Here is a 13,008-nt window from a genome sequence, read left to right as displayed (position 1 = left end):
AAAGTATTCCTCCGATTATTACGTTCGCTGTAATGTTACCGCTTGTTGATTTATCACATTATATATCTCTTTCCATCGATTCAATGTCAGTCTTCCGGGATTAAGACTTGTGGATGAAAGAGCGAATTAAATTGCTAATCTCTGTATACATTATGATAATTACAACCATTTTTTTTGTTAGTGTATGTGGCTTATTTATATGTCAATTTTTTTTTACTAGAATCCTGCGAATGTGGTTGTTAGGTCGAAACATTTTGTTCTACCTATGACATTTTCTTTTCTTCTCTGACTTCTAAGAATAGCGTCGATCCTGCTGCTCGCAAGCAACCGCTTTCGTTTTTTTCCTCTCCTTCTCACCTTCCCTTTCGTCGTTCGTGGCCAAAACGTACGATCCCGATGTCAGGACGCCGCTCGGATGTTCTTTGTGAGTGAAATGTTCCTTGTAAAGGCCTCAAGGCCGACCAGATGCCACCTCCTCTCACTTTCCTGCCTGTCGTATACTTCTGTTCTTACGAGCCCTGTCGCGACCACCTTTCTCTCTCTCTCTCTCTCTCTCTCCCTCGTTTCTTTTCGTTTTCTAACATTTTATTCACAATCTTTCCCTTGGATACTTCGGCAGTTCGCGGTCCTCTCGCGATCTATGGTCGACTCAAGGCTGCACAGGACAGCCGAAATCATAAATCCTCTCTACGAACTTCGCCCGATAAAATTGAGTCCATGATGAACTTTAAAGTTCAGCGCTCTCGCGAACGAATTACGGTCGCTATAGGTCATGCAAACGCCGACGTTTCGATTAGTTTTGGACTAGTCGCAGATTTGTATCGCAGCCTGCTGATCGTAGTTTCCAGTATTCAAATCCTTTGTGCCGAAAACTCATCATTGTCAATGTGTTGCAGGAGTCAATATGTGTTAAAATGTGCAATATTGAGCGATGAGGAATGACTCGCTGAATACTCTTCCCCTCTACAGATTTATTATTTACGAATAATACAAAATTTGCATTGTCATATATTACTGTGATAAACTATATTTAATTAGAACGTGGTTTAATATTATTTCTCGGTAATTATAATAAATAGTCAATTGGTTCAAGCACTTTACTTTTTAAAGTCGGGATCGCGATTCGCTTTGATCGTGCAGTTCAAGACATTTCTGCATATCGTGAGTTTGGGCGCGCAAGAGACATTTCGATGAGGGTGAAAGGAGCATTAAACGAGCGTTGTGAAGAGGTCGTGATTGGATTATTTATCGGCAATAAAGTGGGTCGGTCGCACCAAACTTTCGGAGTTTCGGGAGTGGTAGGTAATGCGGCACTTCTCGTGCCACACTCGCATAATGTAAGAATGCAGGAGTGCACGCCCCGAACGCCTCCAACATTCCGAAGTTCGTCGTAGGACGTTTTCTCTTGTGTGCACATTCCGCGAGGATGCGTGTGCATTATTTTTACACGGCTCGGGCATTTGTGAACTGTGACGGGACAATAATGGTGAACGTTAGGCGTCCGGCGCCGGATCGGATGAGTCAGGAATTGAATACGTTTGCTACGAGATCGCCTAAATCTCAAACTATGACTCACGCGTTTAAGTTTACCTTCTGTCCTTACAGAAAATTAATATTAGCCAATTTAATATTGAAAAACAGTAATTAATTAATTATTTTAAGTATTAAAAGCACTGTTATTCAGTGCTTTTAGTTCTTCAAACTTCTTTTGCTTTTAATATTTCGATAATAAATTGGTCAGTAGATTTCTGTAAGGATAAGATTCCAAAGAAATAAAACAATGAAAAGTTTATTTATAGAGAGAGAAACAATAAAAGTAATAAATTTTTCACAAGTTTTTCTTTCATTTTACTGAAGTAGCTATGAATATAACTAAAAATATTTAGCATGAATTAAATATAGAATAATTAAAACGAATGGTTTTAGGCATATGTAAACATTTAATTGTAATTAATTACGTTTGTTGTATGTATAATATTTAAATATTTAAAAAATTAGAAAATTCTTTATAAATATAAATATTATTTTACTTTTACCCGGTATAAAAATAAAATTTCGTACACGCACAAATAGAATATTGTTATGCAATTTTTGCTATACACAATAAAGATTTTACGCTTGATTAATAATGTAGCTCAGCAGCGTTCATTTTTCTTCAATTGTCTTTCATCTTTGTTTTGATGAACAATGAGTTATTGTATTTTTTTCGTGAGATTATTAAAATATATCTTGTAATAAGATAAGCTCTTGACAATACATTAATTAGATCTATATTAATTAGAAAGGTATATAAGAGATAATTAATTGATAATTTACGTCATAATTAAAAATAGCTGTATTTTCTCATCTGCATACGAAATAAATGTTAATCAAATTTTATTGAAAAATATTAACTAACAGATATTTTATTGAAAGTTTAAAAATTAAGATATTGATTAATTTTTATATATTATATAAACAAATTTATTATTTTGTTTGCAGCTTTGTATTATCTATTACAATTATAAGTCACCTTCATATTTTTTCTTTAAATTATGAATTTAATTAACACAGTAATATACATTAAAAATGTTACATTAAAAAATGTAGTTTTACAGAAGCTTATCTCAATTTATAATCTCAAGTTTGCACATTGATCTTGAACATTCCCTATTCTTCATATTTTAATGACATAATTATGTAATAAATGATAAAGTATCTTCAGTAAGACCTATGTTGTGAAAACAATTGAATGGCTACAAGGAATAGTGTCGCTTTCCAGAGAAACTTTATTGTCACATTAATTTACATTTATACAATAGGTGATTTAGGTGCTTGACGGACGACAGTGTTTTGCTATGTACACATCACTACTCCATCATCCCTTATGCACGCGTCGATCGAAACTCAGTATGGTTACCTAAGGAACGCACCAAGTTAAGAGGAAGTCAAAATGACTTTATTTTGACGTCATGAAAGTCAAGCTGATGATTTTTGGTTACAAAATTTAATTGTTTACTAACGTTAAGAATTAAAATAAAATCGCTTTGATTTTTTGTTGACTTTTATGTGTTCCTTGAGTAAGAGAAAGATCTTGTTCCTTTCGATTAATACCCGTCGTAACATAATTGATATTCTATTTCTTATAATTGATATTTCCTAGCTTTCCATTGATCGTTTACATTTTTAATACCGCGCGGTAAAATGTAAACGAAGCTGCCGTAATTTATACAATTCTTATTTAGTATTAATTGTATATCGAAAATTCGTGTACACGGAAATCGAAAGTACGCTCCGAGTTCATTCACGGACAGGATAACAAGTCACGATAATGTCAGAATGACGTTAAAATAAATTGTACTGATCGAATAATTTTTAGTAATCATTTTGAAGACATTTTGACGTCTTTTTGATGTATAGTGACTTTTTGTTCTAACTTTTGAGTGACTTTTGAGTTCCTAAGAATTCGGCAAGCAGGATTGTTTTATAAAATTGTACACTGTGAGAAAGACGACGGTTTTCGGGCGCTGATCGGTTGTGGAATTCGATTGATGCGCGTTCTAAGAAATCAACAAACTTAGGCAACTCTCATCACGAATTAGCGATCGGTTTAACTGCGCCTGCGGTAGGAGCTGGCTTTGGGTTTTACTTGGACCTCCTCTCGTTGAGTCTCCTCGACCTCCTCCTGAACAGTCTTTCCTCTTCCTCCGAACCTGCCGCGTCCCGATGGTTTGGTCTCGCTACCTGCGTTGGTCTTGCTATTATTGTTACGATTACTTGTGGTGGCTCTGGAAACATATCACGCCATTGATTTATTTATTTTTTTCACATTTACTATTAACAAAAAAGAAGGGTGCAAAATTTTCGAACAGTCAATAATTTTTCCAATTTTGATAATAATTGATTCAAAACATACATAACGAAATTAGAAAATATACGTAACACATTTTGTATAAAAGAAGCTTAAAACATTCATCTTTATAAAGTAACATTATATATATTATCTTCTTGAGATTGAAATCATTAAGCTGCTGTAAAGTAAATATCTTTTTTTTTTAAATATTGCATTACTTTGACTTGGCTGTGGTGTGTTCCACTGCAGAATGCGTGGCAGCAGTTTCACGTGACTGAGTGCTGGGTCCTGTCTGAGCTCTTCGTCTCTTCAAGGCAGCCAAAAGATCCTCGTTCGATCTGAAATTATAAAGTGCACATCTATTACAAAATATCTGGACATTAAAATACTACGGAATATTTCACTACACAAGAGATCACCTGAAAGGCCTGACACCACCGTTATTCCGAAGTTTCTTCGCAGTTTCGGTCGTCGTCGTGGGCGCTTCGTTTTCTTCATTTTCATCAACCGCGTCTTCTTCTTCCACCTCGTCTTCTTCGGGTGCTTGTTCTATCGGCTTCGACGTCGTTGATTGTGCCTGGAAAGGGAAAGGAGAAAAAAAGAGATTTACTTCGTGTATGATTGAGATATTGAATTTATTTCTATATTATTTTCGTTTACTCCGTGTGTATTGTCGTACAACGCGTTAATATAAAAGATGTTGGGGCCTCACCGGTGTTTTCTTTTTTCCTACATTTGGTATAGTGGCACGTCCCCTCGAAGATAGAAGACCTCCCAGTCGACCACCTGCTGGCTTTGTCGGCGCCGGCGTCACCGGCGCTGCTGCCTCTTCTTCATAATCATACTCCTCTTCGGCTGATTTGCAAACAGCTATTATACAGAGGGCTAATATTCTGCAAAGAACACGCACGTTATAATTTTTGACTATATTAGCATCTCTTATTACTTTATCTTCGATAAAATATTACATAATTGTTTTATTGATTTTTCGAGTGTGTTTTTCTTTTACAAAGTTTCTTGTTTATTGAAATAAAAAAGTGCAAGATTATAAAATTAACGAGAATAAATGAAAAATCGACCAAAATGTAAAAAACACAAATAAGCGGAGAAATGAAAGTCTCATTCTATAATGAGTGATCATTCTATAATGATTCAAGAGTATGATCTTCCTGACAAATTGTATTATATTTTGTTAATTTTATATTACAAAACAAAATGTCTTTAAAGCTCATTCTACAATATGCTCTTTGTTTCCTGTTTCTTACTTTTTATCTCTTGCTTTTTTCCCTTTTTGCAACCGTTTTATCGACAATTGTATTTCTTGCTGCGTGTTTTCTATTTCTTCCGAAGTTCGTTAACTTTTATCTCGGGCGACATAAAACAAAAAACCGAATAAGCAGCAAAAAAACAAGATGTAAAAGATAGCAAAAAGCAAAAAACAGAAAACAAAAAGCACATTGTAGAATAGGCTTAAAAGTTAAAAGTTGATACTTTCGCGCGACATTTACAAAATTTAGAAAAAAAATTTGCTGCATATAACGTTGTGAAAATTATTAAATCATCGTTTTTTCATGTCTTAAATTTATGACGTGATAGGCAAATTTGACCAACGAATTCGTGTTTAGCAAGTAAAAATACATCAGAAATAATTATTCGTGCTTATATTGAAATATGGTATTAGAGAGTACAGTCGGTGTGCAGTTTGCATAACATTGTAAAATTTATGCAAAAATATTATTAGTTAGCAAGATTCATAAAAATTAATTTTTTTAGATGTTAATTGTAATTCTTTTAATATTTAACTATAGCCATGTTAAAATGGAGATTTATATCTTTTTAAAGGATAACAAACAGGGAAGGGGTGCAAATATTTAATGCAATATCGTACATAAATATCGTGTTGTCTGTAGATGACAGGTTATAATATACAAATGCATTTAAACGCCTTAGGACATGGTTTTTCTGATCGAGAAAAAAGTGCCAAATCATCGAACGATCGTGTGAAAACTGTACAGTCCATATTATTGCTATTTGCGCTAAAAAAGTGTGTTATTTAAGTAGCAACGTAACGCTGTCGCGAAACGAGTTTACTGCGGTTAAATTGACGGGCTGCACTTAGAAAACAGTGAAACGCAAGTCAGGGTATTGCTTAGAGAACTTATAGTAGTTGGAGTGCGAGATTATGCAGTTGTTACTTTAAGGACTTAAAAGAAGCCATTTTATATATCGCAAGACTCACTTCTTATATAATTCATATCATGACTTACTATTTTTTAGATCTTCGAGACCTCTTTATTAGAGAGTAAAATCGCGTAACACCTATTTTGTGTATATATTTGATATAAATTTTTAGCCCTACTTATTCTTTTCGATTTTCGTTTCTAATTTTGAAATTTTAAAGACTTGCCTCGACAAAAGTAAATTTTTTAACTTTAGCTCTACTTTATTTTTAGCCTTACTTTGTTCAATTTGTTTCGATTCTTATTTCTAAATTTGGAGTTCCAAAACTTTTCAAAGATTTCCCTCGAAAAAAATAGATTTTTGAATTTTGACGGCTAACTGCTTCTTAAGATTTTTTTATTGCGGGAAATTTTCGCAGGACGCATACAGGACGGCTGTCCAGTCGCAACTTTCGCCAGGATCGAAAAAGGAATCCGAGGACAAAAGATCCTACTCGCGACGTGCGCTGCAACGATTATTACGTACGCTCGGCGCGCTGCCTGTTTGTTCGCATGTTCGCGTTTCGCGTTCGCGTTCGCTCGTAGTAGATCCGCGTACACTAGGTGGATTTTGACCTGTGACATTCACGTACACGGGACTCACTTTCTCTGCACGGTTCTCGTGCAACTCGCGCGCCGCGGCGCTCGGGATTGGCCGCGCCGTTACGACGGGACATTCATACGTGAGGCGACTCACAAATGTCAAGAAAACCAGCCGAACCCGGGATGAAGAAAGGGAGAGAAATTTCGAGGGATCCGCGGGAAACGACGAGCCCGGCGATCTCGATCGATAGCAAGAATACGCACGCTCAACGATTGCGAAAGTACGAATTCGAAACGTGAATTGAAATGAGAACAATGACGACATCTTCCCTTGCAGAAATCTAATACTGATCAATTTGATGCTGGTGAATTTGTTACTGAAAGAAAGTAATTAATTATTTATGTGGAATACTTAAAGTACTGAGCAGCAGTACTTGCAATACTTAAAATAAGTTATTTACTATTGTCTTTCAGTATTAAATTTATCAATATTAGATATTTCAAGGGTTTGATACTTGAGACAATGAAATGACAATGTCTTTATCATTGTATAAAAAAATGTATTTCTTTAAATCTAAATATTTTTAATATAGCAATTTCTAAACTTCTGTAATAATTAGAGGTTAATTATTTCTACTATTGAATCCATGAGATTGTATTCAGAGGAAAAATATATTGTAGTAGCAGTTATATAAAGGTGGGTAATTATACGAGTTTTATATGGAATTAATTTACATGGTGAAGTAGATGTACTATTTTATGATTATTACTATAAACTATAGTTTATTCAATTATGTACATTAATTCTACATAAAATTTATACATATAGTTGCTACCTTTACATTGATCACTTCTATAATTGTCACTACTATATTTTTTCTGAATGCGGAAATAGCACACGTCAATCTTTTTTGAAACTAGAGTACGATCAAAATTTTATTTCTTTAATCATTGAATGCGGGATGACAATTATCGATCAACGAACTTAATTCATATTTAAGATTAATTCATTCATTTATCTCGTCATTCATTAATTATAGTCGTGTTTACACAGATAGACTGGTATTAGCCACGTGGAAATGATTGAGTCAAAATATATGAATTTTTCACGAGATATTGATAGAGAAATTATTAATTTATTTTTATTGCGTCTAAAAATTATTAAAAGAATTTAGAAAAAAATTTCTACGTATATCTTAAAGAAAACTTTCCGATTAATGGAAATTTATAAAAAGTTATATTTTTGTATTAAATATAAAATATAAATAATTCCGAACGAGTAATCAGCAGTATCGTTGTATTTGCGTCCTCAATTTTCAGCAGACATTTTAAAATATATTACAACATGTCCAAACTTGGTCATTGCTCGTACAGAATTCGTAAGCAGATTCCCTGATGTATTTATTTATCAAATAGCGTCGTCTGCGACCGGACAATTTTGCCAGAATTTCTCAAGATTACCTTGTACGCTTTTTTCAACGATGAACAAATTTTAAAGCGGTTTCATTACGTTTGTGAAATCTTGTAGCCATTCACGAATTTCGATGTAAATCCAATATAAATAGTAATTGTGAGTTGAATAATGAGGAATATGTAAGATCGAATAGAACATGTTTTAAGCGTGAAGCAGATTTACATTACCATTATACTATTATTGATAATCTTTTTTTATTACCAGTATTAATTCGCATTAACTTTCTGAAATACAATTTGCCCAGATAGTTTTATTTGAAAACTAATATGAATCTTGCAGCTATAATATTAGTCTATTAGCATTTTCAACGTCTCGAACTAAGTGTCCTTTTTTTTACTTTTATAACTTCGAGCTTCTTCTCTAGAGATTGGCCTTTAGCAGTTTCTTGATGCAAGTTTTTTCATGCTTCTGGCTATAACCGCTATCGCCTCATTGCATAAAAGTCCTTTATTCGCGAGTAATGCTCCTTATTATTGAAAGGATACATTTTGGAGATTAAAAATTATCCCGCAACCTGTATGTAGAGTTAATTGAAAATAACGTGTACCATTTATCAAACTGTGCTACGATAACGTGTCCCTTGAATATTCTTATATTGTTGATATTTATATTGTAACTAGCGCTTCATTAATATCCTAAATGAATATTCTCGCGTTATATCGAGGATAAAAATCTGACTCCCGAGTTCTTCGAAACGGAACGTTGCTGCTTATTATTCATTGTGCGGCATCACGCGATATCATGCTTTTACCGTTAACAAGGACATTTATCGTCTATGCTTAACGGGATTATATTAATACAATCCGCATATTTTAATTGAAGTGCAAATAATTGAAGATTAATAGTTTTAACTTTGTTATTTTTTGGGGGATTATTTTTTCGTTCTACTTTTGTTTTTAAAATTCTAACTCTACAGGTAAATTGTAATCCTTTTTAAAATCCTTTTTTCATTTAATTATTTATTTAAATAAAGTAAATAATTAGAAGTATTTATAAACAATGTAAAAACTGCTCACAGAGTGTCGAATATATTTAATTAATATTACATTATTATGAAGAATATAATTCGTTATTTCTCGTAATACAGAATATTATAATTATTTATCATTAATTCTGGGTTTTATTTCAATTTGATGTATTAAAATATTTTGGATAAAATTTTGAATTACTAAATTACTAACAATAAGTAGTAGGAGGCACCTAATAGTCCAGCCGATAAATTAAATTTTTGTTAATAATCATGAATCGATAAATTAAAGCCTGCAAACAAAAATTGCATGCATGACATGTTTAAATCTATTTTATGTCATAATATAAGATATAAATGATACGATGACGCTGGTTGATAAGTATTGATTGATTCTCAGAATCGTCATTTTTTAATGTTTTAAAATCGTGTCAATTTTTCTTTACTCTCATTTCTCTTGTGTGATATATTTTATTTATTACTTTATTTTAATGAAGTAATATAAACGTTACGTGACTATCATTGTGTTCAGCTAAGAACTATCTTTGGAATACATATTATAAATATTTTTGCAACCAAAAAGGTAGTTTTTTTTAGTTAAAAAAGAGGAGCGAGAATACGAAGTGACGATATTTAATACAGAAATCTTAGTGGAAAGTTAAAATGAAACCCAAAAGAAGTTATGTTCGTGCAATTGATTTACCCGCCTGTGGAATCTGCGATCTACTTTTTCTTTTTATCAGCGAACCGGTTCACCGGTAAACGAGAATAGCCGCTCGTAATTAATGAACATAATTCTCGTTGTGTGCGGGATTGCGAAACTGTCCGAATATGGAATATATTTTCGCATTATAGCGTAATATCTTCCCCCATACGCAAATCTTGATTTATAATATCTCGCGAGTGAAGTAATTCATCATCCATCCGATTACATCGCATCGTGACGCGGGATCACTGAACTTCACTGGAACTTCGCCTTGGAGGAAAGCGATTGCATTCGCATTATATTCCGCCTGCAGGATGTCGTTAGCGTTTGTGCGTGGGCTTGCATTGCCCTGTCTTGCATATAAGAATTCTTTGTCGCCTTTATACCTCTCATCTTTCCTTCGATTTTATCCTTTCTAATATTTTAGTATTTCTTAGCATTGTAACCTCTCTCTTATCTTCTCTCCTGAGTTCAGCAAAATAGATTTATTATATTTGTCATTCAAGTTGAAGATGAAATCGTAACTCTCTACAATATAAATTCCAACGCAATTTTAATTAAAGCAATTGTCAGTTTCAACAAATATATTTCTTCTTGAAAGAGGAATATTTTAATTCTTTTTTCCTTTCAAGAAACCGTGAAATAGTAATTTTATTTAAAACACAATTTATTAAATGACAAACGTTTTATGTAAACTAATTACAAGATATTATACTAAATTTAATTTTCTCTTTTTATATATTTTTCTTTTCCCCTTTCTTTAAAATTAAACTTTTAGCTTCTCCTTTCCTTTTTTCCTCCTTTTACTTCTCGGTTTGTTTTAATATGTTTTATTTGAGTCTTCTATCTCTGACAATAATATGTATTTATACGCTGCATCTGATGCATTTTTATTACGTGCTTAAGAAAAATCTTCAGGAGAGATATTAAAACACGAGTAATAAATGTCTTTTCATTTTTCTTTCACGCCGACTTGTGTAGGAGCGAAGACACATTACCATGCACGCATTGCTCATTAGTATAATGTCAAGGAGAGAAGCAACGGTGACACCCGTATATTTATACGAAATTTTTCTCAAGTAAACGGACATGTGTTTATTAATTTCGATTTCAATAATAATCGCTGTTATGCGCTCTCACTCTCGCTATAGCTTTTCTAATCAATTTCCTGGTCAGAACCAGGAAAGGACTCCGTGCAGCTACTGCAGTCGTTCGTTTGCATAACGTACCTCTCTGCATCCCGTTATTAATACTAGATTTGCAGCCGTACTCGCGACTGCAAGTATGAATCGGATCGAAATGTCGTCGAACGGGAGCGTAGTGTGAATGTAATCAATAGGCGACGGTATATAAAAGGTTGTGATTGAATAACTTCTTGTGGAGTCAGGGCACGTGTTTTATAGTCGGCAACTGGTATGCATTATCTTCAATCCGTGTGGAAACACCATGCTAAATGATCCGGGATATATTAACTATTAAGCGTCGTAAATCGATCTATGTCTGCAAGATCGAAAGTTATCGACGCCTGGCAGCCGCGGTTTCCTCGGTAGGCGGTTAGCAATTTTGATTACAGGTAACAGGATGACAGATATTAAGACTGAAACGAAGGGTACGGATAGTATACATGTACCTTTCAATCACGAACATATAACCGGCCTTGGAATTATTCAGGTCTCACCAAAAGTGATCTACGAATAATAGCAATCTACGATCGCGCGAAATTAGTGGGCGAACGATTGAATCGTTAAACTTCATTAACCCCTTCTTGCTTTAATCAAACGGTGTAATACGTAACTGCATCTCGCTTCGCGATTACTGCAATTGAACAATTTGCTTTTTTTTTATTTCTTAGTTGTTTAATTCTTCCGGACGCGTATATCTAATTTAAGATTACGAAAGGGAACATCTCTTCTTATTTAGCAATATCGTGAAACAAACGCTCGTTGAGGAAAATAGAGAAGTTCGTTGCATAAGCACGATCTGCAATCACTATCAAAGTTAGGCGTGATTGCGATTTCGTTACCATGAAGTGATTAAAATAGGGGAAGAAATCGATGAGCTCAATGCGAGAATAAAACAAATCCATAATCCGTAAAGGTCTCTTTTAAATTGCGAAGTAGCAGGAGGACCTTATGAATTATGGATTTCATTTTTGCATTGAACCACTCGATTATTCTCCACGGACTCGAGATCGTGAGTCGTCGATAGGCGTACTCACGTGAACAGCGTAAGTTTCATGGTGTCGGCGGCCTAGGGCGGATTCTGTTGATCCTCTGCGGATGCCCTTCTGAGGCGAACGTGTGTGGAAACCACCGGTTTTTCGTCGGCCGACTGTTACCACTGGCGCGCGGCCCGCGAGGGAATGAATATCAAGCGACAACCAGGTGGAAGGAAACCGAAAGAGCACACCACTGCAATCGCGGAGGCTGTGTACTTTGGAGTGCCGAGTCGAGTTTCCCCTTCTCTCTATATATATGGCACTCTCACTCTGCCAGCAACCACCCGTGCTTAAGCCGTCCACGATAGCGATACAATACGGTACTCTAAGATATCTGATACGCGCACACTCACCCCCTTACGTCGCATAGTATGTGTGCAATGTCGCGAATACCCGGGCTTTTACGTTATCTTTTGTACAAAGCTTGAGTGAAGGTCTACTCGCTCGCTTTACTTGCACTGAAAAAGAGTCTGATTGCATTAATCGAAGTTTTGATTAAAAACGGACCATTCAAAATTTTCTGGCTGAATCTACTATAATTCTTATAGCTCAGAATTCTGATTAATACGATTAGAATCTTCTTGGTTCGTTCATTTTCAACTATTAGAAATTTTTTCTCAGAATATCTATTTGTTAACCTAGAAGTTTACTACGATCAAATCCGTTAATACGTTTAAAGGACGATGTTAGCACGTATTGTGACGTAATAAAATCGAGATGGTAGAGACCCAAGCAGAACAGAGTCGTAATGACAAAATGGCTTTAAAATAATAATTTTTTTGTCGAGATTATTTCAGTCACGATTCATTTTAACGTCATTTTGACTTATCGTGACTTGTTCTGCTCGAGGAACGCTATTAGCATATTACAACGCAATGAGATTAAGATATCTTTAATATAAGTAAAATGCCTTATAAGTCACCGCAGGTATTATATATAGCGCGTAAATTAAATATTCATAACGCAATAGATACAACGATAGATAGTCAATTGAGATGTACTTATCAAATGAAATTAAAATAAACACGCATTACTTTTTTCATGTTATT

The 13,008-nt window shown here is 34.4% G+C and overlaps 1 protein-coding gene across 1 annotated transcript; it reads right to left on the bottom strand.

Annotated features, from left to right (window-relative positions):
- Nucleotides 1-2,751: 2,751 nt before the first annotated feature.
- LOC108721618 (uncharacterized) lies at nt 2,752-12,174 on the bottom strand. The gene is made up of 5 exons (XM_018446267.1): nt 11,960-12,174; nt 4,545-4,725; nt 4,252-4,409; nt 4,051-4,170; nt 2,752-3,767 (listed from the first exon to the last, which is right to left on the bottom strand). Exons 1-5 carry the CDS (start codon nt 11,977-11,979, stop codon nt 3,590-3,592), a joined length of 657 nt encoding a protein of 218 aa, XP_018301769.1. The 5' UTR covers nt 11,980-12,174; the 3' UTR covers nt 2,752-3,589.
- Between the last annotated feature and the right edge of the window lie 834 nt (nt 12,175-13,008).

Source organism: Mycetomoellerius zeteki, unplaced genomic scaffold, assembly GCF_001594055.1.
Source record: "Mycetomoellerius zeteki isolate Tzet28-1 unplaced genomic scaffold, Tzet1.0 scaffold174, whole genome shotgun sequence".
Classification (NCBI taxonomy): domain Eukaryota; kingdom Metazoa; phylum Arthropoda; class Insecta; order Hymenoptera; family Formicidae; genus Mycetomoellerius; species Mycetomoellerius zeteki.
This window is presented reverse-complemented; position numbering and strand designations above follow the sequence as displayed.

Bases quoted from the DNA above. Each gene is read 5' to 3' on its own strand.
- LOC108721618 (XM_018446267.1), bottom strand. From the start codon at position 11,979: ATGAAACTTACGCTGTTCAC. The intron at 4,726-11,959 runs GTGAGTACGCCT...TGTTCTTTGCAG, and splicing joins ATGAAACTTACGCTGTTCAC to AATATTAGCCCTCTGTATAA. The intron at 3,768-4,050 runs GTAATGCAATAT...ATATGTTTCCAG, and splicing joins CACACCACAGCCAAGTCAAA to AGCCACCACAAGTAATCGTA.